Here is a 25,518-nt window from a genome sequence, read left to right on the forward strand (position 1 = left end):
ACAATTCCCTTATATCTAGTTTATTTTTATTCCTGTCTAACTCTCTAAGCAACATCTCTCTTTCCTGAGTATATTTATTATATTCAAAAAAAATATGTTGGACAGTTTCTCTGGAGCCAAGGTATTGCATTGAACTCATTACACTGATATTGTGCAGTATTTTTGCAGTATTTTTTGATGCAACTTTTCTACTTTTGTTATTTGCTGTTGTTTCTAAAGAAAATGCATAATGATTTTACAGCTTTCATTGATTTATTTCAAACTTGAAACTTTGTTTAGCCTGTAAGGTGTAAAAAAATAATAATAATAAATAAAAAAAAATCGATGAACCGAATCGAATCGTGGTGTATTCTTGAGTATCGAAAATAATCGAATCGTTGGGTCAGGAAATCGATACTGAATCGAATCGCCATGATGGATGTGATTTACACCCCTAATGCCAGCTCAAATGGTAGAAAGGCAATTTGTGAACAAGTGCCAAACTTAAAGAGATGGAAGGGATCCAGAGGTCAGATGGGAGCATCTGTCCCCAAACCTACCTGCTACTAGCCATGAGCTATATGGAGGGAAAGGAACACTGCACATCTCCCTGAATATAGCATCTCTGACAGTGGAGGCAGCACCATGCTGTGGGAACGCTGGTCAGTGTTGATAGTCAGATGAATGAAGCTTAGAACTGGACTTTCATAGAGAAAACCTTAGTAAAGATCACAAAAGTTCAAGCAAATAGGAAGATATATATATATATACCGTATTTTCACGACCATAAGGCGCACCGTACTAAAAGGCGCAGTCTCAGTTATGTGTCCCATTCCTGTATTTAACACACACATAAGGCGCACCGGACTATAGGGCGCGTTTTTTATATGCAGGTACATGTCCTCTACTACCTTTAAATACCTCTACTGCGTATTTAAAAATACAGCGGGGGCAAAACTGAGTATGACTGTGCTTTATTCATGTATTTATTACAAAGTATTAATCAAACCTGGGTGCTGGCCGTGAGACAGACATATCGCAGATGACACAGCGCTGTGATCACTCCTAAATTAACTTAAGATCCTGAAATCTGCCGACAGAATATGTTCGCTTTTATTACCGGTATCCTGGTGCCTGCAGTTTCAATTATTTAGATGAAAAACACCTGCCAGCAGCCGTGGTTTTCTACTGTCCAGTTTTTCTACTGGTTTTCTACTGTCGGCGCACCGCTGGTATGTGGGGGTCTGAGCGCCTCCGACAGAAATAGATAATCTGGATGAACTGACTGCAATTATTAAGTTTTCAGGTGGCCTTTCTCACTTAAAAACATATTAAAACTACTTTATTCCCACTGATCACAGCAAATATAGCTGCAAGATTTAGATTATTTAGATGAAAAAACACCTGCCAGCTGCCGCGGTGAAGAGGAGGAGACCCGCCCAGAGGCTGCTGTTGAATTAAGTTTTCAGGTAGAAAAATAGAGTGGGAGCAAAACTGAGTATGATTGTGCTTTATTCATGTATTTATTACAAAGTATTAATCAAACCCATCAAAGTCATCATCCTCTGTTTCTGAAATAAACAGCTGCGCTAAATCAGACATGCCAATTTCCCCTTCTTCGCTGTCAGAGTCACTTTCCGTGCAGCGCGGCTCCTCAGAAATAATGCCGGCTTTTTCAAAAGCTTGAACAACAGAGCCAGCAGACACGTTAGTCCAAGCATCAACAATCCATCCGCAAACGGTGGCGTAACTTGCCCGGTGCTGCCTTCCACTTATCCTGAAACTGTGGTCTCCGTCTGTCATCCATCGCTCCCACGCCGCTCGCAGCCTTACTTTGAACGGCCGCTTCACACCGATGTCGAGCGGTTGAAGTTCCTTTGTCAGACCTCCCGGGATAACGGTGAGCACAGCGTTCATTTGATTCCCCATGTTTTTCACATCACCTGTGAGATGGGCACGCATGGAGTTACATATTAACAGCGATGGTGATGAGTGGAAAAAAAACACCTGGTCTCCTTACATTCAGCCACTCTTTCATCATCTCCTCAATGAGGTGGTCTCAAAAGTCGCAGTTACAACACACATAGGGTGCACCGCACCAACGGGCGCACCGCACATTTTGAGGGGAAAAAAAGACGTTTAAGTGCGCCTTATAGTCGTGAAAATACGGTATATATATATATATATATATATATATATATATATATATATATATATATATATATATATATATATAATATATATATAATATATAAACTAAAACTTGTTTTTACTTGACAAAAAGCCAAGACGTTCGAAGGGAATAAATACCTTCAGGGAACAGCCGTGTCATCTGGAAGCAGCTGAAATAAAAAGAGTTTTATTAGAGCTTAAATAAAAAACTGATAGAACAAAGCAACACTTTCTGTTTTTTTGTGTATCCCTATAGAAAGAGCTTGGAGAGCGGCAGTCCGAAAGTTTGGAAAAGGTTCGCCAGCTTCTGCCGTTGCCAAAGCAGTTTCGTGATGTCATCACCTGTGAGCCTCAGGGCTCGCTGGTGGACACCAAGGGCAACAAGATTGCAGGCTTTGAGAAAGAGGTAACAACAGGGTTCTCCTTCCCTACCTTCATCATTCCTTCCTCTTCTATAGCCTTGTTTGTTTTCCTTGTCTCCATGCACTGATTATTCTTTCTCACAGGCTTTTCTTAAGACCCTTTTCCTCTCCCTTTTAGTGATTACTTCTACCTTGTATCTTAACCATCACCCTCTCCCCTTCATCTACCATTCTTCTCTCCTCTTTATAGCCTTCCATTTCCCTTGCCTGTGGTCTATTCTTTGTTCTTCTTGCTTGCTTCTGTGCAACCCCCCCACTTCCCTCTTTTCCCTCTACTGAATCACTTAAAGGATCATTTTTAATTTAAGTTTTTTCTGCTCTAATCAGGGTCTTCAAGTCTCAGCCAAACAGAAGATTTCTCCATGGGATATCTTCGAAGGTCATAAACAACCAGCTCCAATTTCTTGGGGCTGGTTTGGTGCGGTGCGCGTGGATCGCAAGATTGCCAAGTTTGAAGAACAGCAGCGTTTCCTGCTCTACCACACCCACCTGAAGCCCAAACCGCGGAGCTACTACCTGGAGCCGCTCCCCTTGCCCCCAGAGGAAGAGGAGCCTCTGACACCCATTCAGCAGGAGCCAGAGAAGAAGATGATGGAGGTGGTAAAAGTAGAAAAGAACGTGGCTGCCGTTCCCTCAGAGTCTAGCAAGAAGAATAAGAAGAAAAAAAAGAATCCTTCCACCAAAGGAGAAGTCCGTGATCTCTGCAGATTAATTGTATTCTTAGACACTTGTGATTCTGTGATTTCATAAACGTTTCATTTTCCTTTCTTAGGATTATTTGAACCGCACTCAGGGTGCCATGACCTACATGACTAATGTGGCTCCAGATTCAATGCAGACTCACCAGTACGGTCGGGTGCCCTACACTCAGCAACCCATTTTCCCCCAGAACCAGCCCCTGCCTCCAGGTCAGCAGACAGAATACTTTCATCCTAATCGTACGTCCTGTTTTGGCACTCGGCAGTAATCCTCCACCTGTACCGAACGCCCTCTGAGATCTTCGTTGGTGACCTTTGTTTTTTTTCTCAGGAGGTCCAGGTTTAGAGACCCCATACAGGCCCACCCGCAACCCACAGATGAACAAAATGTTAACCAACCGCCCTACCTACCCATCCGCCATGATGGACAAGCAGTACGGAATGGCATATAAGCCTCAGCCCAGTACGCGACATCATTTAGCGGTCAGACTGGTAAGTTGGTCCACTTAGACAAGGTCCAGCAGTTTCTGTTACACACATATGGCTAAAAAATAAAACAAATAATCTTAAGTTAATAAATAATCAGTCAAATCTGACCTTTTTTTGACTGCTCAATTCATGGATTACTACAATAGTATTTTGTTTAGAGCACTATCCATAATACACTAAATCATGATTTAGGTATTCCCCTGCCTCTACACACCTGACTTAAAGGGGTCATAGAATGCAAAACCGAGTTTCCATTGTCATAGATGAATAATGATAGTTCAGTGGGTGAAATGAACATATAGAAGATCAAACCCCATCGACGACTCTTTTCTCTGCAAATCTCACAATTCTAAACTTTCTCCATAAAATGTTTACTTCTACAAGAATTTCAAAGCGGGTAGTTTCTCTATTGAAAATGAGCCAGAACCATGGGTGTAAATGCTGTGTTCCAGGTTGCACGGAGAAAGGGGACATTTTTCACAGTCTTCCCAAGCATCTGAAGAAGGGCATGGATTATTTTTGTCTATCAGAAGATCCCTGCAATGTTTGATGCTCAGCTCTTCATTTGCTCTAAGCATTTTACCAAAGACAGCTTTCAAAATCTCCCACAGTTCAAAGCAGGATTTGCTTGGGGTCGGGGGCGCTGCTGGACTGCTGACTGGCCCGGACCGGGCACACGAACCGATCCGCCAGCTCCGGGGCTGGTCCGGAAACCCTGGCAGACAGGGGGAGGGAGCCAGCGGGGGACGGAGTGACTGAACCCGCCCCGGTGACGGTATGCTTTTTCAGTAAGGCAGGCGGGGGAAAGCACGGGGCCGCCGGTGTCCAGGCTACTGTCACCGGGTTGGGTTCGGTCACTGCGTACCCTGCTGACTTCTGAGGAGGGAGTCCAATCATTTGATGCGAGTCCTTTGGCAAGACACTCCCCCTCATTGCCTACTGATGGTGGTCAGAAGGCTCAGTGGCGCCTGTGTACGGCAGCCTCACTCCTGTCAGTGAGACCCAGGGCAGCTGTGGCTACAATGTAGCCTGCCACCATCAGTGTGTGTGAATGGATGAATGTGGTGTAAAGTGCTTTGGTCATGTCTCCTGACATGAAAAAGTGCTAAATAGGTGCAGGTTATGCTAAAAAATGAAATGCTAAATTAAGTGTGACCTTATCTTTCTTAGCAGACTCAAACCCGGCAGATGGCTCCTAACCAACAGTACCCTCCAATGCAGCCATCACAGGTAAGTCTATTTGGCCTCTTGTTTGTTAAAAATATCAGCACGCAGAGAGCCACAATTGATTTGTCTTTATTTTCCTCTTCGTCTTCTTTCTTTAGAACATATCTCAGGGCTATACCACATATGCATCACACATGACCATGCAGCAGCATCCTACTCAAGGTGGTGGTATAGCCCCTTCCCCCTACGGAGCCCCAAACTTCCAGGGCAGTCATCCAGGGGCTGGCTCAGCCGTGGTGGATCCTATGAGACAAATGCAGTCGAGGCCCAGTGGTTATGTTCGCCAGCAGGCTCCGCCATATTCACACAACATGCAGAACGCCCCCAGGTTAGCATCACACTGCTTTGCTAGTGTATTAGCAGCACCAAGATATTCAGACAACAACATATCCTATTTATTCTCTGATTTGAAGCATTAGAGATTATTTTGATTGTAATGCTTTTCCAGAATCGATCCATTTCTCTTAAGATGTTAGTATCAGATTATCTAGCAAAGTACTCTATGTTTACCTAAAGCAGATATAGAGAAAATTATGGGTCAGGATTAAACTGCTGTCATGAAAAGTCCTTTACAGATAACCAAAATATGTCTGACTCTTAGATTATTTGAATTTAATCTTTTTTTTATGTTTACAATGACTCATCAGATTTTAGATCCATCCATTGGCGTTTGCAATGGTAGATTATCTTTTTAATGACATTAAGAAAAGGATAATTTATTTCACGAAAACAGAACATTTCTAGCATCAACAGCCAAAAAGGAGGTTTGTAGAACCATATCCTGTGGTTATGGTCAGTAACTGATTAGGCACGCACAAAGTTAAATATGTTGTAGCCAAAGGTTACCCAGTTCTTTAAAAGTGCTGACCTCATTCTCATCAATTAAGTTTTAAAAAGTTCTACAAATTGAAAACAATCCATAATAAAACCTCAAATAAAATGTCTTACATTGAATTTAAAGTTTTATTATGGATCTGCTGTGACTGTTTAATTTACTGATTTTAGGTTTAGATTGGTACCAAGCTGTAATCAACGATATCAGAAATATACATTTGCAGTTTGTTAGTGTCGGTGATAAAGCAACGGTACATATGGTTTACTTTTACAGCTCTTCTAGTGAAATCTTATTCCAAGTTATTTAGATCTGAAAGCATATTTTATATACATAGATCTGCCATACAGGTTTTTATTATTTGACACCTTTAAAAGTAAGATTTCCTATTATTATCATGTCATGCACCACTATGCATTATATGCTGATGTTTTAGTATGAATGTCTGACATCTGAACCTTCTCTGCAAGTAAATCTGTTTATTCTTGGTGTTTATTAAGACAAGTTTATAAGTAGTAAATATATTTTCCATCATTCCTCCACTACTTTTCCTCATTCTGCATCTTTTTTTTTCTTGCATTCCTCAGGTTTCCCCACCAGCCCCTCCCACAGAGTTCAGTCATGCACAGTCTCAGCCACGCCCAGGGGATGTATCCAGGCCTCAGGCCCAATCAGATGCTGACAGAACAGCCGCAACAGCAGCAGCAACAGCACCCTTTCCTCAGACAGCAAGCACTCAGAGTATGAACCATCTGGCCTTGTCTTTGTCCAACTTCCAAACTTTTTAGAACCATCCCGTTCACTATATAAATGAGCAAGTTAAGAGTCAGATGTTTCTGTGTGTGCTTTCACTGTAACTTTCTTCTGACTCATGCCTCCTACTCTTGTCTGTTGTTTCTAAGCAGCAGGCTCAAGTTCAGCAACAACAGCAGCAGGTTCAGCCTCAGCAGGTTCCTCCTCAACAGCAGGTGCCTCAGCAGCAGCAGCAGCAGCAGCAGCAACAACAGCAGCAGCAGCAGCAGGTTTCAGGTGTTCCCCCTCCTGGTCAGGGCCAAAATCAGGGCCTGGGCATGCAGGCGCTGCCCCCCCAGCAGCCCATGGTAGGATCAGAACAGAGAATAAATGCATTCAGTAATAAAGTAGTGCTCTAAAGGTCTGGACGTTTTTTTATTTTCAAACGAATACACCATATAGCTAAAAACATCTAAAATTAAAAAATTACTTAAAGACCCGAGTTACCCCTGACAAGAATTTAACACTGAATGATTCGCTCATAGGACACTCTGGCATATAACATCTCTTGCGGAAAATAATTATATTTTGTTTATTGTATGTTAACATAATGAATTAGACAAAACATCTGTTTAAATTAAGAATATTTTGATCTGAACAAAATGGATTTAATGTAATCCTTAAGTAGAAGCTAAATTATAGATAAAAGGATAATCAGTGGATAAATGGGCTATTTTTTTTATCAGTTTTAACTGAGTAATTTGGTTTCTTCCTGTTATAAGGGAGTTTTGTTTCTCTCCACTGTCGCTACAAGCTTCCTCTGTGTGAGGGGTTGCTTTTGACTCAATGAGTCGATGCAATCACCTGGTTTTCCTTAGAAAACTTTGAATCATTGTGACTGTATCATCTTGTTGAATTATAAATTACCTAGAGATGACATGTTTTCTGAATTGTGCTATAAAAAAAAATTAATTGAATAAATTTCAGATAAAATACATGAAATGTAACGCATCCAAACATTATGTGTATATATGTTTCATTCAGCACTCTACTGCAAGCTTCTGCACGAGTCATTCAACATTTTAATCTCAAGACATTTCTGCTTTGGCTAAATACTTGTACATTTTCACAATGCTCAATAGGATTTAGTTTTCAGCAAAAAGAAAATCAAACCTTTAACAGCTCAATAACATGTTAGCCGTAAATACCATCGCTGTAATTCTTTCAGGCCATTTTATCGGTTAAAGATTTTGAGGAAATGGCCAACTTAAAAATAGCCACAAAACCAATCTGGTTTAGTTGGTATGGTGCCTTCTGATTGGCTGAGCTTGGGTTTATTTACGGGGTATAAAAGTTGAGCTGTGAACACAAAGGCACTCCTTTTGAGAGCTTTATATATACAAACGTTTAAGAATGTTTGAATTTCCCTATCCAGTCTGCTTGAATTAAAATCCCTATCAAATAGTTTGTTGCTGTAATGTGTCAATGTGTGGAAAAAGATCAACTTCAAATTAAACATGCTTTTGCAAAGCAATATGAAAATTATTCTAATTCCTAAAGAAACATCTAAAATAAGTCAATCGTCGTCAATCAATAAGCAAAATAGTGATGCAGAACCCTTTCTTTCAGTTAGTGATTACGCAGCAGCATGTTTGTATCCATTGATGTTTGCAGTGTTTTGTAATCGTTTATTTTTCCTAAAGACTCTGATCTCATCTGTTGCAGTTTCCTCGACCGGGGATGCAGCAGACCCAACAGCAGCAACAGACTGCAGCGCTGGTCCGACAGCTGCAGCAACAACTATCAAGTAAATCACAACATCCCTCAGTGACACATTGATTGTTATGTCTGTTTTTTTTTTACTTTTCCTAAGGAAGGAGTATTAGGGTCATCAGGAGAAAGAAACCTGTTTTGAGTTGAAATGATCAGAATAAAGTCAAAATGGTAACAAAAGTGAAATGATTGTTTTTGCTACATTTGTACAGGGTTTCTGCGGGTCATTAAAAATCATTAAGTCATTAAATTATGATTTTTTTTGGGCATTAAAATTAATTAAATGTGTTTATTGTGGCATTTAAAATACTTTATTAAAAAATGTTTATAAAAACCATTTCGTCAGACATATTATATCATGATATATTTGCTTGGAACTGCTTCTGGTTGATCGCAAAGCTGTATGTTCAGAAAAGAAGCTTGAGTCGGAGAAAAAGCTAGAGAATGGGCGGGGGAGAAAGAAAATTTAAAAAAAATTGGTTGGAAAACGAGGAATTCAGGACATGGCTGCAGCCTGTCGACGGGTACCTGTTGGTGGCATTAAAATTATTTCTAAGAGCATTAAAAAGCTTTAAATTTGAGTTATTCATTCCTGTATAAACCCTGTTATAATACTGATATTAAAATGCATGTTTTTTATTTATATATATATATATATTTTTTTTTTTTTTAAAGATAACCTTTTAACATTCTTTACAAAATGTATAAACGTCTTTGTTTTGCTCCTAGTGACCCAAATACTCCACTATACGTACTAGCCTCTAAACATTTAACTGAACTTTTTCTCGTTTCAGATACACAACCAGGACAAGGAACCAGTTCCTATTATTGATCATGTCTGTTTATCATCTTGTGTGTGTCTGAAGGGTGGGGGTCTTTTTCTTTTCTTTTTCTTTTTTCAAACAAAGTCCTGTTCTGTAAATTAGTCAACTTAGAAACAGGAAGCAAAGACTTGGATGGATCACCACTAAACGATCATGATGAACCAAATCCTGATGACAAGATTTCAGTTGTAACATTTTTCATTTTCAGAGGAGTCAACCTGATTTATCATGTTTAATGACAGAAGAGCCTATGTAAAAAAAGAAAAAATACAATTAAAAGAATGCTTTTTTTTTATTTCAATTTGTACAATTTTTTGTTTTCCAGTTTTATGTATTTCTCATTAAAAGAAGCATGTCAGCTTTTATGTCCTGTATTTGTGTTGGTTGTCTGTGAAATACTGGATATAAAGAAACATTCTGCAGAACAAGAAAATCAAAAGTATAAAAAACTTTAACACATGTGATTAACCTCCAGGTGCAGCTGAAACTTAAATGTAAATTCCAGTAATTTTATTTAAAAAAAAAAAAACTTGTAAGCATTTATTACATATAGGGAGATGTATTTAAGCATTTATTAATAAAGACTGTATAACAGAAAATGACATCACACCAGTTACAGTAATTTAATACAGATTTTATGGCCAATAATGGAAATTTTTCCGAATCCAGCAATCAATAAGCTACAAAGAAGCCAAGCTTTCTTTGAGTTCTATATTCTGGTATAATAGGGAAAGTTTAGTGGAAGGTAGAAGGCTAAAATAAAGCTGTAGTGGATTGTGCAACATGCTGTTTAATGCATACTGTAGCACTTTTCATACAGTAGGCTCACATTTTTTTTTTTAACCAAATATAAATATCAAACAAAACTACTTGAAATAAGATCTTGGGAAGCATCTTTATAATGAATATTTTAGTGGAACACAACTTTCTGTTCACAACTGTAACAGCTGGATTTAAAATAATCTGTTAGATGAAGTTTCTCCAAATTTTGGTGTCAGCTGATGTGAAATCAGTCACTTCAAATGTCCAAATTTGTGACTTTTCTTTGCTTTTTGTTTCTGACTTTCCAATCTGTTAAAAAGCAACCCTGAGTCTGATCCCAGCATCCTCCCTTCAAAGGGACACTTTGTTCCCTCGTATCTCTGCAGAAAATGCAGATCTTTCCAGCTTCTTTCATGCTGCTTCACACCGAGTCTATTTAGTAGCCTGTCTGAAATTTCAGGCACCACCGGCTGGAGGAGAGTCCCGTAAATCCTCAGACATTCGAGGGCCACGTGGACGATGGTGTCTAACCAGCGGTGGTCTTTGCTGTCCCTCCTGTCCAGTTTCCACGGCGCATGACGCTGAACAAAGCCGTTAGTCTGTCTCACACAGGCGCTGATCGCCTCTAAGGCTTTATAGAGGTGCATGCTCTCGTAGTGCTTCTCTACCACAGTGGGAAGACTTCTTACTGCTGCCACCATGTGATGATCTTCAGCCACAGCTCTGCAGAAGGCCTGAGAGCAGAAAGCAGGGTAGACCTGAGCTGAGTTAAGAGCCGGAGCTGTGCAGCGGTTCAACAGACCCCCCAAGGAATCAGCCAGCTCTGCATTGAGAAGTTTGACAACTTTGTCATGAGTGTAATCGCAGTCTGAGTCGGGGACACCCTGGCGCAGCAGGAAGTACCTCATACCATCATTTGTAAACATCTGAGAGTGCTCAAAAGGGTCCACAACGTTACCTAAACTCTTGGACATCTTCCTCCCTCCTACAGTCCAGTGCGAATGCACATGAATGACCTGAGGCAGAGGCAGCCCAGCTCCCAGAAGGAAAGCAGGCCAGTAGAGGGCATGGAACTTCAGGATGTCCTTTCCTATAACGTGGTGGGCGGCGTGCCACCACTGATCGTGTTTGTCTGGGTATCCGACGACTGTGAGGTAATTCACAAGAGCGTCTAACCATACGTAGATGGTTTGTTCGGGATCTCCTGGAACTGGGATGCCCCACTGGAGGCGGCTTCTCTGGCGGGACACGGAAAGGTCTGGGAGGTCTTCCTGCAGCCAGTGCAGAACGGTCTGCTGGAAGCGCTCTGGCTGGACCGCTCTGGGATTTTTCACCAACCAGTCGAGGAGGAAAGGCCGAAACACGGACAGACGGAACATGTAGTTCTCCTCCTTCATCCATTCGACCTGCGAGACGGTGAGATCACTTATTATACTGGGAATTAGATTGTGATTTTAGCCAAAGTTGCCAAATTTCTGCAATTACATTTTCTAGCACATATTTCAGAGCTATAGTGATCCCAGACTATAGAGCGCTCCGTGGTTATACATTCCAACTCATACATGCACATACAGCGGATAAGGTCAAATGCTCCAAAAATAGGGTTGTCAAAAGTATCAATACTCAAAAAAGTATCGATACTGAAACGTATCCGGATACAATACTCATTTTCAAAAGTATCGATACAGCCATCTAAAGTGCAGAAAAGTGGAAAATGCACTTTCTCAACACTGTGATTGAATAATTCTGTGCATTTTTCAGTTTCAGACTTTTTTTTGTAACAGGTGCAGCTGCTGAGAATTATTTTTGTTTAACCGGTTTGGCTAGTGTCATTGTTATGTCTGCAAAGCATAGCCAAGGAAGGAACACTTAATTTTAATTTTGTAAGTTTTTTATCAAGCTTGCTTAATATTGTGCCCAGCATACAACCTCAAAATATAATTCTTATTGTTTTATTTATTTCTTGTAATTTTTTAGTCATGAAAATATATCAAGTATTTTACTTAGTATCGGTATCGAGTTAAAAAGTTTAGTATCGTGACAACCCTATCCAAAAACACGCTGCACTTCTTAATCCAGGTTCTGGAGCCTGCTGGAATAATGTTACTGAATATTTCACTACTTTTCTTGGCAGAATTGCAACACAATATTTTAATCAAATGCTGACAAATCCTGATTTAACATAATCTAGATTGAAGGCGTTTGTAACAGGGCTTCGATCGAGAGCTTTCCAGAAGCAAAGCTGCTCTGATTTGTTCTCTCTTCCTGCATGTTTGGGATCCTTGTCCCTCTAGAACAGAAGTCTGCAACCTTTCCAGTCCAAAGAGAACATATTTCATTCAGCTCAGCTAAATAAAGCAAGAGCAGCAACTGTTACATGATTTTTAAAAAGTGAACATTTGTAATTAATGCTAATTATCTAATACAAGAAGTTATTGTTATTTTCAGAGAAAATCCTTTTATCATTTTTAATTTTAAGGTTTACAGAAAAGAAAAAAATATATATATTAAATAAAATGCTGATATTTTTCGACATTTAAAAACTTTTTTTTCCACCTAAGGAAAAAAACTGAACTATAATATGTATGATCTATGCAGGCACTTTCACTGTCACTCTACCTGAAAATTCTAAACGTTTGTTAAATCTACTTTATATTTAAATCTGTTCGTTGGATTGTTATATTTTTAGTCAGTTATTAATAGCCATTTGGGAAAGTTAGATTACCTGGTTGCAGAGCCTTGTTTCAGGCACCTGTAGCTTTGATGTTCAGTTTGAAAGAAAAAAAAGCTGTCACTCGTTTTACCAACTTTAAAACAAGCCCACAGCTTGATGCTGCCACCACAGTTTAACAGCTAGAAGTGTTTTTAGATTTAAAAAAGTTAAAAAGTCATGATACCAGCTCTGTAGGACCCTTAAAAAAACATTTGGCTTTCCCATGTGGAGAAAAAGACCCTCAGTATGATGATGCCTCTACCGTGCATTGCCTCCTCTAAAAATGCTTCTTGTTAAGGTGACATCATTCTGTTTCTCCTCTGCTTTTGCAAACATTTTCTCCAACAGGTAACCATTGAGCGACAATAAATATGAATCCCTACCCAGACAAATATATGTGCAAATTAGATCATCTCAAAGTTTGCCAAGTACCTTGTGTCCACTCTCGAGTGACACTTTGACCTCCTTCCCCGATGGGTCCAGAGCATCACCGACCTGCGACGGCGTGAGGAAGCTTTCATCTTGTGTGGAGTACCAGCCCTCATAGCTTCCTTTGTAGATAAGCCCTTTGTTCCAGAGCACTGACCAGAAATGCTCCACAGTGCGACGGTGTCTCTGTTCTGTGGTTCTGATGTAGTCGGTGAAGGAAATGTTGCAGCTGCTGAAGAGATTTCTGAAGCGCTCAGAAACTTCAGTGCAGAAGGTCAGGGGGGCTTTACCTGCAGCTTCCGCTGCTTGCTGGATTTTCAAGCCATGCTCGTCCGTTCCTGGGATTTGAAAATATATCTTGACATCATTATATTAATCGTTAAATAAGCTTACAGTGTGATTATCTGTAATAGGTGATATAGAAAAAAAAGGTGTTTTACAAAAGTATTATTCCCCTTGAAATATTTTTTTTTTTTTACATTTTCTCACATTACCTAAATATTTTTTATTAGGATTTTATGTAATAGGCCTAGACAAAGTAGCACAGAACTGATGCGGAAGAAAGTTAATGGCATTGTTTTCAAATCTCTCTACAATCACAACTCTTAAAAGGGTGGGATGTAGAAACCCCCTTTACTCTGATACTGCTAAATAAAATCCTGTCCATTTAAAAGCCTTTAGATATTACATAAATAATTAAAATCCATCTGTGTAGTGTGATTTTATTAATACATACAACGCTTCCTGGAATAGATGTGGACGTTTTAGTAAATCGTAGTGAATAAAATTTTAAAGCCAGAGCTTTTAACACTGGGCACTGACTGTTAAAAGGGATTTTTTCCTCTCCGCTGTCGCTACAAGCATGCTTAGTGTGAGGGATTGCATTCAAGTCAATGAGTCAATGCAATCAACTGGTTTTCCTTAGATAGAAAACTTTGAATCAGATTGACTTTATTATCTGCTAAGCAGTGCCTTGAGATGACGTGTTGTGAATTGGCGCTATAGAAATAAACTGAATTGAATTGGTTGATTCAAGGTTTGTTGCATCTGCAACTAAAAGCAGGGAACATTAAAGGGAACATTAAAAACCTGTAGCACATTGGCCCTTTTGACAAACCTGATCTAAAGCCATGTAGCTAATAGAGCAAACATGTTAGAAATTGACTGGACCAGCAGAGACCGAAAATAAACCTTTTTGCCTTCATACAAAATACTATTTGTCCAGGAAGTGTTGCCAAGGCAAAGCATGGTGGAGGGAGCATCATGCTGTTGGTGGACGCTCTTATTCTAGTCTGACTGAACGTGAGCTTAATGGGCACTGATTTTATGACTACAAATAAACGCATTCCATAAAAGCTGCAGTTGTATAAACAGTAAAATGTTCTACAGATTTTTACTTAACATAAGTCAACATGTACATATACACTAATTTGTGTTGAACTATTAAAAATATCATAAAAAATACACCGATTTGAAAAAGCTCTAAGAACATAGATGTAATGGATGTAGTGTTTACCTGTGGCAAACCTGGAGTCAAAGCCCTGCAGGAGTTTCCACCTGTGTAAACAGTCAGCTATGACTGCTGAGTATAGGTGTCCGAGATGAGGAGCAGCGTTCACATAAAAGATGGGGGTTGTTATGTAGAAACTGGAGTTTTCTTTGCAAAGCTGGTCGCTGCCGTGATTCACAGCAGAGCTCCACGGTCTCTGGAGAGGAAACAGATCAACTTTCCTGTGGAATCTATGAATGATCTTAGAACCTCTAATTACACAGAGAAAAGGAAACTTCATCTTTACATCGCAGATGACGTCACCAAGAGGAAAAAAGTCGATGCAGTGCGCCAAACAAAAGATAGCCTACATTTTCTGTCTAAGAAAATGTATTAAGGCAACGCGATTTTAGTAATCAAAATGCTGTTTGCATAAACGCACAAGGCATGCGTTTAGCCTGCTGCTCAAGGTTAGCCCAACTTCCTGTATGCGTGAAGAATTCATCATCCAATCAGAGCAATGGACGGATCAGAGTAACCAATCGGGTTATCAGACTCTTACGAACTTTTTTTTTTAACATAACTTTATTGGAATAAGAAAGGTTTGTGCTTGATGTTTTAAAGTTAAGAAAAGAAAAAGAATTACAGCTGAAAAAAATGTATAACGGTGAGCTTATTCATGTGTTTGTTTCTTTACGCCATACAATTTATTACGACTTCTGATAAAATGTAAATGCAACTTCCGGGATGGGTGAAGAATTCATCATCCAATCAGAGCAGTGAAAAGATCAGACCAACCAATCGGATTACCAGACTCTTACGAACTTTTTTCACATAACTTTATTGGAAAAGAAAGAAATTAATTATTTTGTAGAATTACAGCAAAAAAATGTGTTTGTTTCTTTATGTTATATAATTTATTACGAATTCCGAGTGATTTGAAATGTAAAGGCAACGAATGGGACTCTATATAGAACTCGCCAGTTTTGACTAGAGACCTGTTGGAACCGAACCCCCTGAGCTGAGATGGGGTTGAAACCCCGCCTTTGACTTGCGCCTCTTTTTTCGCCGGCGCGGGGATGATGCGAACCCAGCCTGTGGCTTCCTCTTGTTTCCAAGGTAAACACCCGGAAGTAGCAGAGTCACCCCACAGCCAATCAGGTGCTACACTCCCAGCTGTCATCTTAATGTAGCAAAGTCGACAATCGAGGTAAAACATTCTGAAAGTCTGCAAAATATTATTTTTATTATATTATATTTTTATTATATATTTTTTATTTTTCTTAATAGTGTTTTTTTTTTTTTTTTCTACAAAAGCTGGTTTAAACTTTTCGGAGGGGATCTCATCATGTGATGTTTACATGATGTCGGCTGCTTGACTTCTGGAAAGTTTCCGATCTAAACTCGGTGGTTTCTTCAGGTTGTAACTCTTAAAGTTGTGTTTTACAGATGGAAGGGAATCGCATAGACTTCTACATCGGCCTCTCTCTGGCTGTGAGCTCCAGTGTTTTTATCGGCTCCAGTTTTATCTTGAAAAAGAAAGGCCTGCTGCGATTGGCCAGAAAGGGCTCCACACGGGCAGGTAGTGAACGTTTTTTTTTTCTAGTTTATACTTTGCTGTAGGTAAATGACACTTTTTCAATTCAATAAGCTTTTTACCAAGGAATTAACCTAATTTCAGTGTTTTCAGGATTTTTCCTGTTGTATTGTTAATTTGTTCTTACATGAAATAAAGTTTTTATAATTTTTTTGGAATAAAGTTGCTTCATTGCTGTAGATTCTGACACTATTGTTGGTAAATGTGCCTACTGAAGTTCCTGATGATTAGATAAATAATTTATATAAAACAGCCCTTAATGAAGTACTAATATAACCTGTATAACATGCAATAAGAGCAGCCTATATTTCTTATGAGGTAATGTGGTTGACAAGGGAAAAGTCATTTTTAGCACTGTTCTGCTCTTTTATATTCAATCAGAATGTCTGCTATCTATCCCTCTCTCTTTATTACTGGTTTAAAGTAAGGCGACTAAAGTGATGGTAGCAGATAATTTGTTTATTCTTGATAAATGTTCCAATCAGCTACAGAGGCGTAGGCAGACATTTTTTATAAGGGTGGCCAGGCAATAACCAATGCACACTGAGGGATGGCCAAAAGCGGATAGGCACCAGAACCTCAGGGTCAATCTGCACTGTTCCCACAGGAAAATTGACAAGCAAAACATCCATATTTTCTAAATAAAGGCAAGGCACATTTATTTGTATAGCACAATTCAGTACAAAGACAAGGCAAAGTGCTTTACATGATTAAAATATAGGAAAATAAAACAGAAAAAAATGCAGAAACAAAAGAGAACATTAAAAACAGTTGGACTAAAGAAAATAAAAAAGTTGAACTAATTATGTTTCAGTTGAGCTGTTTAACTAGAACAGTCGAAGGCAATCCTAAACAAATGTGTTTTTATTCTTGATTTAAAGGAACTTACGCTTTCCACACTTTTACAGTTTTCTGGAAGTTTGTTCCAGATAAGTGGAGCATAGGAACTAAATGCTGCTTCTCCATATTTAGTTCTGGTTCTAGGTATGCAGAGCAAGCTGGAGCCGGAAGACCTGAGTGGTGTGGAGGGTTGATACACTGATAGCAAATCTGTGATGTATTTAGGTGCTAAGCCATTCAGAGATTTATAGACTAACAGAAGTATTTTAAAGTCTATTCTCTGAGATACAGGGAGCCATTGTAAGGACTTTAGAACTGGGGTGATGTGCTCTACTTTCTTAGTCTTAGTGAGGACACGGGCAGCAGCGTTCTGGATCAGCTGCAGCTGTCTGATCCACTTTTTAGGCAGACCTGTGAAAACACTGTTGCAGTAATCAATTCGACTAAAAATAAACACATCGATTAGTTTTTCCAGATCATGCTGAGACATTAGTCTTATATATATGTGGAGAGGAAGACTAACTATACTTTCCTACAGCCTTTTACTAACAATAGACGCATATATTTAAACATCCGTCATTTTTAGATAAAAGGTATAGTGGATAAAACTCAGTTTTGAGTTCTGAGGCATAAATCTTTTCCATTGTCATTACTTACCTGCTTGTATCAATAACATTTCTGCATAAAATTAATATTTACAAGCAGTAATATCTACATAAATTGATTATTTGATAGGTTTTTATTAAAATTGTTATTTATCTTTGATTTCACTGAAGACTCCTAGATGACTTGCAGAGACACATAATTTTCTCTTTACCCCATGAAACACAAAATCTAGTTCTGAAAAGAGCACGAATTCTGTATTTATCATCTTTGATGTTAGTATATTGATGTGTATAATTAACCACAAAAAAATTAAATGTTTTGAATATTCCACAGGAGAGTATTACTGCTGCCACCATCTGTAGAGGGGAAAAATAGTAGGGGTGGCCACAGGGGTGGCCAATGATTGGCTAAGGGTGGCCATGGCCCATCTAGCTCCGCCCCTGATCAGCTACACTTCATCAAGTCACTTCTAGAAACCAAAACTCATTAAACGTTGCCAAAATTCAGCAGATACAGTAAAGACTTGTTGCATCAAGATTTTGTACATAGTGTCAGTTATACAATCATTAATATTCCATGATTTATTATTTTTTTAAGAATGTCTTTCTGTTAATACAGACATTTTCCCTCTGAATAATTAGCCCTATCAGTTTATTTGTCCATTTGATGTTAAACTTAGTAAGCTTCAAACCAAACAAAAGGAGGAGCCAAACAGATCATGAGACGTAGAGCTTAAATAAATATGCAACCACATACAAAAGGGGAAGACAAGACAATAAACCAAAATAAAATATAAATATATTAAATTCAAGAAAAACAACAAAATCTTGTAGTGAGAGACAATCAGAGCACCACATAGTTTAGTAGAGATAAATAGGGAAGTTTACATTATGTTTATTTAAGATTTTAAAGTTGTTGTTTTTTTTTAAATAATGTGTATATTCACTAGCCATGGTTTGTACACATGTGATTCACTGAGTGTAGGTTAGGATTGTTCTGATGTATTGATTGATTAACTTTATTGATCTCACAGTGGGGGAATGTACTCATTCAGGTCGTATCAGGTGGTTCCCATTTTACTGTGCAAAATCAGCATTAAAACAGAAGTAAACAGGAACAATGTTTGTTATTCAGATTAAACCGGTGCTATGCTGATATTTCTGCTGTCTTTATGTCACAGGTCAAGGCGGTTATGCCTATCTAAAAGAATGGCTGTGGTGGGCGGGGCTTATTTCAAGTAAGTGGATGATTTATTCAGTCAGCTTCCTTTCATTGCACATCCGCCACATGCCCAGAAACACTGTAACCTTTGTCAAACAACTTGTGGGTTTGGTATTGTTGTAGACTCGCCACACTACTGGTGGTAATGTTCAGAGATGTGCACATGTGGGTTGAAAGAAGTATACTCTTTCTAATGGTGTATTTAATGTGCTGTAGTGGGAGCAGGAGAAGCTGCCAACTTTGCTGCTTATGCGTTCGCACCAGCAACACTGGTGACCCCCCTTGGAGCACTCAGTGTACTTGTCAGGTATTCAACCTCTTATTTCATATGCTGTTAGTTGGAATGTGCACAGATACAGGAATGCACCATCTTGCAAAAGTAGTTTAACCTTTTTTTTCCTCCTTTTTTTGCATTATTACCAAAATCTTTAATGTATTCTTATGGGATCTTTGTAAAAGACTAACACAAAATAGTGCAAGACTGAGGAGTGGAAGGAAAATCATTTTCTCTCTATAATTTTTACAAATGGAAATCTGAAAAGTGTGGCAGGCATTTGTTACCAGCTTTCTCGACCAATTGATCTTTGTACATGTTGACATTTTGTACCACTGATTTCAATGTTTTTTTTTTGTTTCACAGCTCTGGGTGTATGTTTAGTTTTGATCCTCACTGATATTTTGAAATTAACCACAAACAGCTTCAGTCCACAGTCAGAAATAGAATCTCCTATGCATGATGCAGCTGACACCATGTCTTCTAAGTAGGGGATGTTCATTGTGAGTTTTTTTTTAAGGCAAGAAACATTTATTTTTTATTTTTTTACATAGCACATTTCAGTACAAAGACAATTCAAAGTGCTTTATATCAATTCGCTGCAACAACAAAAACGAGCAGTAAAGTAAATAAAAGTGTTGAACCACAAATGTGAAGTAATAATACAACGGTTAACAGTTTAACTTCAACAGTCAGGCAGTTCTAAAAAAATTGGTTTTTGATTTTGAGTTTCAGCCCTTTTACCGTCTTCTGGAATTTTCTTCCAGATAAGTGGAGCATAGGAACTAAATGCTGCTTCTCTCTGTTTGGTTTTAGTTCTAGGTAGAGTAGGCTTGAACTAGAAGACCTGAGTGGTTTGGGAGGTTGATACAATGTCAACAAATCTGTTATTTATTGAGGTGCTGATCCATTCAGTGATTTATAGGCTGAAGGAGATAGGCTTTCACGTCTGCTATGGACCCTTCTCCTTCTATGCTCTTCAGGACTGCTTTAATCTGAGCTGTTTGTCTCTTCAGCTCCTCCAGAGTTACCATTGGCCTCCTGGTTGCTTCTCTCATTAACTCCCTCCATGCCTGGCCTTTGAGTTCAGATGTGTTTTTTAGTTCTTTATTAATATTCACCCACACACCTCTGAGGACGGCTAGGTGGCTCTAAGGAGCTTTCAGACCAAATATGATTTGAGCTTCAGAGGCATGTAATTTCATGCAAAGTGTGCGGTGGATGTGCATCAAGAGATCCTGCAGCGCTTTTCGTGCATCTCGCAGTGTGCTTTGTCTGCCTGCAGCTCCTGGGGCAAGTGGTGAAATTCTCTAAACTTTGCTTGCCTCTTAAAGGTTTGGTGAATCAAGATGCAGCACAGAGGAGGGCGACAAAGATGTTCTCTTGCTTTATTAAGCAAGTAAAGCCAAGCCAATCTCTCTAATATATCCATCATCACACAAGAGACAGGCAAAGGAAAATAACTGGGGATCCTTCCAAAGAGCATCTGATACATATTGGCGTATGTCCACAATTTGGACAAGGCATGTTCAAATTTGGTCCTCTAGGGCAGCTGTCCTGCAGCTTTTTGTTTCTTAGCTTCAACACAGCTGATTCAGGTGTTTGCAGTTCAACAAAAGCCTGCTAATCAGCTATGAATGGAAATTAGCTGTGCTGGAGCAGGGAGATCACAAAAACCTGCAGCACAGTGGCCCTTGAGGACCAGCTTTGAGCGTTCCTGATCAGATGAGCGTCTAGACCATCCTGACACCAAGTTGAGGTGTTGGAAGACTTTATGATAGATAAAGCAAGTTAACTCTAAAAGCATCAATGAATAAAATACAGCAACTAGGATGCAACTAGGTAACTATGGTAGCTGGTTTAATTCAGGGTTATAAAAAAAGGAGGGGGAAATAAATGCAAATCACACTTTTCAGATTTTAATATGTAAAACTTTGAAAATAATCACCTGGATAGTCACTTTCATTTAAGTTCATATTAATTTTCAGCTTTTTTATTTAATCAACGCGAATGGTATAGATACTTTTTTAAGGGACCGTAATCCCTTAAAAAATGAGAGAAATGTTTTCTATATATGTTCTTAATATAGATTTTTTTATAGACTCCTTTTTCAAACATTTTTACTGATAATACCTTTACTTTTCCAGTGCTGTGCTGTCTTCATACTTTCTAAACGAGAGGCTGAACGTTCATGGGAAGATTGGTTGTCTGCTTTGCATCTTGGGCTCGACGGTCATGGTGATTCATGCACCACAGGAAGAGGAAGTCGCCTCGCTAAGCGCAATGGCTGAGAAACTAAAGGACCCAGGTAGTTTAACGTCTTTATCTGTGATTTTACTGATAGCGGAATCTTGAAAACTTGTAGGTATTGTGAATTTGCTTCAAATAATCACACAGCTAATGTGGCTTGTATGTATGCATATATACATGGTGTGTATCACACTTAACATGGACCAGAGAATGAGAGATTTGATGTCGAGGGCCAAAAAACTTGGACTCAGTCGCTGATTATGGGTCTTTTAAGAGGATGACCCAAAACACACAGAGATAAAACGCCCAGTAATGGCGATGCACATATATATATATATATATATATATATATATATATATATATATATATATATATATATATATATATATATATATATATATATATATATATATATATGCATCAAGGACCTAAAAAAAGTCTTAATGCACCTTGATTTCCATTATTCTAATATTGCCTCTTGTGTTTCTACCAGGTTTCCTTGTGTTTGCTGTGTGTGTTGTTGGAAGCAGCTTAGTCCTGATCTTTGCTGTGGCCCCTCGCTTCGGACAGAAAAACTTTCTCGTCTACATCCTGATCTGTTCTGTGATTGGCTCGCTCTCAGTGTCTTGCGTCAAAGGTCTCGGGATTGGAATGAAGGAGCTGGTTTCAGGGACGGCGGTGCTGAAGGATCCCCTATTCTGGGCTTTACTCATCTGCCTGGCCATCTGCGTCACCATTCAGATCAGCTACCTGAATAAAGCTCTGGACATTTTCAACACCTCCATCGTCACGCCAATTTACTACGTCTTCTTCACCACATCAGTCATGGCTTGTTCAGCCATCCTGTTCAAGGAGTGGTTGAAAATGAACGTCGATGGTGTCATTGGGACAATCAGCGGATTCCTTACCATAATTTTGGGGATTTTTCTCCTCCATGCCTTTAAAGACATTACATACAGCCTCGACTCCCTTCCTTTATACCTGAGAAAAAGCCCTGATTGGTTCCCAGGGGGCCAACAACCATATCTGGCTCTTCCTGATGATATCCAAGCAGAAGATGAGAGAAAGTTAACCAGACATGGTGAAAGAAAGGGAGGGCCTCATAAATAAAAAAAAAAAAAAAAAAGAACCTATGGACTTATCTAAAACCAAACTCTTTACGTTTAATAGACTGTAAAGCCTTTAACTTCCTCCTGTATCTGAGTTCTTGTTCTGAATTGGAACAAAATATATTTTTTTGTATTTAATATTTTGCATTTTAATACTGAAAGCATTATCTTTTTTTTTTTACAGTTTAGCACTTTTTGCTTTATTTGAAAAAGTAGTTGACTGCACTGAAAAGTTTAAACAAAAGTAGTTTTCCACTTGGTTGAGTAGTTAAGTAATGATCTGTCAGTGGAATAAGATTTTGTGTGCTTATAACAAAAGAATCTTACTCCAAGATAAGTATATTTATCTTTTCTTAAGCAGCCAAAGTGCTCATTCCATTGCCAGATATATGTTTGATAAAATGAAGGGCAAACACACTTATTTCAAGTTGTTACTTTTTCCCCCCCATCTATTTTTGCAGTGTAATTTAACACCAAGTCTTAAGTCTGCTTGCTCTTAAAAGTGACATTGACCTCTGGCATTACCTCAGTATTATGTTAAAAACTCCAAACCAAAGAATGTCATGTTTAGCAGATTAATTTAATAAAATATAGGCGCACTTATTGTTGAAACAAGAAGTCGGCTTTTTCTTAAAATGCCAGGTATTATGATTGCAAGAAGACATACTTTCAGAACCTTTTTCACCTTTAATGTGACAAAAACAGCTACATAAGGAGGGAAACTGGTAGAGCTACATTACAAAAGAAAATATTGTATGGTTTCATGAAACAAAAGATGATTTTTAAACTGATGTTTGCTGTGAAAATAACGACATTATCAAAACATGATGGCGACATGAAAAAGCATGGTAGTGGCGGTATAATGATTTGGGTGTGGAATTGGAACATTAGCCAACGAGAAAAGTATAATCAAAAGTTTCCATTTTCAATTCTCAATCTTCTCACAAAACTTCATGCTTTGGCTAAACAACTGAAGATCTTAATCACGATGATGACTTAAAGCAGTGGTGTCCAGAGTCAGTCCTCATGGGCTGGTATCCATGTTTTGTTTCCCCTTTTTCAGCACACTTTAATTTTATTAATTAATTAACAGGCTTTTGTTGAGCTGCAATCATTTGAATCAAGTAACAACCTAAAGCAAACACCTAATTTACTTCAACCATTGCGTTCACTAGATAGAGATATTGGGCATATAGAGACCCAACCTGAACTCTAGTAGGAGGATCTGGAGACAATAGGGCACAGGAGACGTCACACAAATTTTGGGAAATCGTCTGCAAATACTACAAAATCCCCATAGAATAAAGGTATGTTGTTCATACATACAGAAAAGTTTTTCAGTTCTGATTTTATGCATAAAATACTTTTCTTGTAACATGGAGATGAGCATCTTATAGGTTGCAGTAAAAGGTGGAAAAAGAAAAAAATATATATCTTAACAAAAATTAGGTATATGAGGGAGGGTGTGCTTACCTTTCTATTCACTGTACAAGCATTTTAAAAGGCTTGACAAATTGATTTGGCATTTTGATTATTGCATATTTACACTCTAGTGTCTGTTAAGTGCCAGGTGGTTTTACTGACTAACTTTTTTTAGTGCAGTTCATTTAGCAGGAAAACATCTCCCCACATCCAAACTCGGCTTGACAGTTTGCATTTTATGATTTTAATAAGCTGACAGAACTAGAAACCTACCAGCATCTAACACTCATTATCCTTTAGACAGTAGACTTTTACACAGATCTGTACATGGTTTTAATCTCAGGCACTTGTTTTTAAAGGTAACACTGGCTGTAGTTCTTCTCCCCAGCTTACTATGCAGACAGCTGTGTCGGGATGAAGTGGAGCACCCAGTCATGAGGCTGTTTGCAAAAACTGTCCGTTTTTTTTTAGTCCAACATTGTCTCGGAGAATCCCCCCCTGCTCTTCTGAGTCTGTTCCAGTCTGTTGAGGATAAACTGGCTGGTGTCTATAAACCGCTCCACACAGTTAACGAAGCATGCTTCTGTTCTGGAATCCAGCTTGGGTCCTGGTTTATCCATGCATTTTTCCTGCAGAGACACAGTTTTAAATAATGAACATCAAAATTAATTAATCCATATCAACCAGAACATACACTCCATTATATTCTACTACTGGGAAACTTAAGAAAGAAACAGGGATTTGTCACAATTCTGAAAATTATATTATTCATTCATTCATACATATACACATATATATATATATATATATAGATAGATAGATAGAGAGAGAGAGAGAGAGATAGCTTTATCTATCTATATACCATATTGAAATATATATACAGATACATAGATACACAGACAGATAGATATACAAAAAGATATACAGATAGATGGATAGATAAATATAGACAGATATACAGACATATCTATATATATATATATATATATAGATAGATATAAAGACAGAAAGATACAGAGAGAAAGATAGATATACAGATAGATAAACATACATAGATAGATAGATAGATAAACAGATAGATAGCTTCCCATATGTTTGCCTAATCAGCTATATATTCAGGCATTATTTGAGAAGGCTGCCTAAACATTTAGAATATTTTTGCATGTTTAGAACAAGCATAACATATATCTGCAGCTTCCCTAACAGCGCTCCAACCTGCACCAAAGTATACAGATCAACATGCTGCTATGAAACCGTTGGTCTTACCCAGCAAACCTCAGTCATCTGATGCACCAGCTGCTGAAACCTCTGCTTCTGAGACTCGATCTCGATAAAATGTTGCAGCTGAGGATCGGCTGTGGCTCCCTGACCGTCCATCTCTCCCTTAAACAAAGCCGGAGGGCCGATATTAATCCTAATGATCAGAGCCGGGTGGCTGTTTTTGCTGACCTTCACGTGTGCGACTGAACAACGGGAAGCCGGAAGTAGCTAAGCCAATCATGGGGCGCGTTTGTGTGACGAAAGGTCATCCTGACGTAACGTTGTGCCGTTTGTCATAAAACAATAAAATGTAAGTTATTTAATAATAAAAAAGAAAGAATAAATATGTGGAACGCAGTATGAGCGCCCAAATCCCACGGTTTGACATAATTTGATT

At 38.6% G+C, this 25,518-nt stretch overlaps 4 protein-coding genes across 4 annotated transcripts in view; 2 read left to right on the plus strand and 2 right to left on the minus strand.

Annotated features, from left to right (window-relative positions):
- The window catches only part of med12 (mediator complex subunit 12), a 40,007-nt gene extending 30,558 nt beyond the window's left edge, over positions 1-9,449 (plus strand). The window contains exons 34-43 of the mRNA XM_038281298.1: positions 2,408-2,557; positions 2,901-3,263; positions 3,346-3,511; positions 3,603-3,763; positions 4,934-4,990; positions 5,098-5,315; positions 6,407-6,560; positions 6,722-6,919; positions 8,277-8,358; positions 9,119-9,449. Coding sequence (XP_038137226.1) covers positions 2,408-2,557; positions 2,901-3,263; positions 3,346-3,511; positions 3,603-3,763; positions 4,934-4,990; positions 5,098-5,315; positions 6,407-6,560; positions 6,722-6,919; positions 8,277-8,358; positions 9,119-9,156 — 1,587 coding nt within the window. The 3' untranslated portion in view covers positions 9,157-9,449. The remainder of the gene's footprint in view (positions 1-2,407; positions 2,558-2,900; positions 3,264-3,345; positions 3,512-3,602; positions 3,764-4,933; positions 4,991-5,097; positions 5,316-6,406; positions 6,561-6,721; positions 6,920-8,276; positions 8,359-9,118) is intronic.
- Positions 9,422-14,982, minus strand: mars2 (methionyl-tRNA synthetase 2, mitochondrial). Its single transcript, XM_038281297.1, has 3 exons — positions 14,569-14,982; positions 13,056-13,390; positions 9,422-11,316 (listed from the first exon to the last, which is right to left on the minus strand). Exons 1-3 carry the CDS (start codon positions 14,840-14,842, stop codon positions 10,162-10,164), a joined length of 1,764 nt encoding a protein of 587 aa, XP_038137225.1. The 5' UTR covers positions 14,843-14,982; the 3' UTR covers positions 9,422-10,161.
- A 633-nt stretch (positions 14,983-15,615) lies between these two features.
- zgc:101583 (uncharacterized protein LOC494104 homolog) lies at positions 15,616-22,465 on the plus strand. The gene is made up of 6 exons (XM_038281371.1): positions 15,616-15,751; positions 15,991-16,123; positions 18,765-18,821; positions 19,022-19,112; positions 21,227-21,387; positions 21,824-22,465. The coding sequence occupies exons 2-6, from the start codon at positions 15,991-15,993 to the stop codon at positions 22,438-22,440; spliced, it is 1,059 nt and encodes a 352-aa protein (XP_038137299.1). The 5' UTR covers positions 15,616-15,751; the 3' UTR covers positions 22,441-22,465.
- A 535-nt stretch (positions 22,466-23,000) lies between these two features.
- On the minus strand, positions 23,001-25,349 carry timm8a (translocase of inner mitochondrial membrane 8 homolog A (yeast)). The gene is made up of 2 exons (XM_038281372.1): positions 25,128-25,349; positions 23,001-24,490 (listed from the first exon to the last, which is right to left on the minus strand). The coding sequence occupies exons 1-2, from the start codon at positions 25,236-25,238 to the stop codon at positions 24,329-24,331; spliced, it is 273 nt and encodes a 90-aa protein (XP_038137300.1). The 5' UTR covers positions 25,239-25,349; the 3' UTR covers positions 23,001-24,328.
- Between the last annotated feature and the right edge of the window lie 169 nt (positions 25,350-25,518).

Source organism: Cyprinodon tularosa, unplaced genomic scaffold (assembly GCF_016077235.1).
Source record: "Cyprinodon tularosa strain WSP-4 unplaced genomic scaffold, ASM1607723v1 ctg17, whole genome shotgun sequence".
Taxonomy (NCBI): Eukaryota; Metazoa; Chordata; class Actinopteri; order Cyprinodontiformes; family Cyprinodontidae; genus Cyprinodon; species Cyprinodon tularosa.

Excerpts from the sequence above, each read along its gene's own strand:
- mars2 (XM_038281297.1), bottom strand. The coding sequence starts at position 14,842 with ATGAAGTTTCCTTTTCTCTGTGTAATTAGAGGTTCTAAGATCATTCAT. Across the intron at positions 13,391-14,568 it reads TGACTCCAGGTTTGCCACAG|GAACGGACGAGCATGGCTTG; the intron begins GTAAACACTACA and ends TTCAAATCCCAG. Across the intron at positions 11,317-13,055 it reads CACTCGAGAGTGGACACAAG|GTCGAATGGATGAAGGAGGA; the intron begins GTACTTGGCAAA and ends ACCGTCTCGCAG.
- zgc:101583 (XM_038281371.1), top strand. The coding sequence starts at position 15,991 with ATGGAAGGGAATCGCATAGACTTCTACATCGGCCTCTCTCTGGCTGTG. Across the intron at positions 16,124-18,764 it reads AAAGGGCTCCACACGGGCAG|GTCAAGGCGGTTATGCCTAT; the intron begins GTAGTGAACGTT and ends TTTATGTCACAG. Across the intron at positions 18,822-19,021 it reads GTGGGCGGGGCTTATTTCAA|TGGGAGCAGGAGAAGCTGCC; the intron begins GTAAGTGGATGA and ends AATGTGCTGTAG.
- timm8a (XM_038281372.1), bottom strand. The coding sequence starts at position 25,238 with ATGGACGGTCAGGGAGCCACAGCCGATCCTCAGCTGCAACATTTTATC. Across the intron at positions 24,491-25,127 it reads AGATGACTGAGGTTTGCTGG|GAAAAATGCATGGATAAACC; the intron begins GTAAGACCAACG and ends GTGTCTCTGCAG.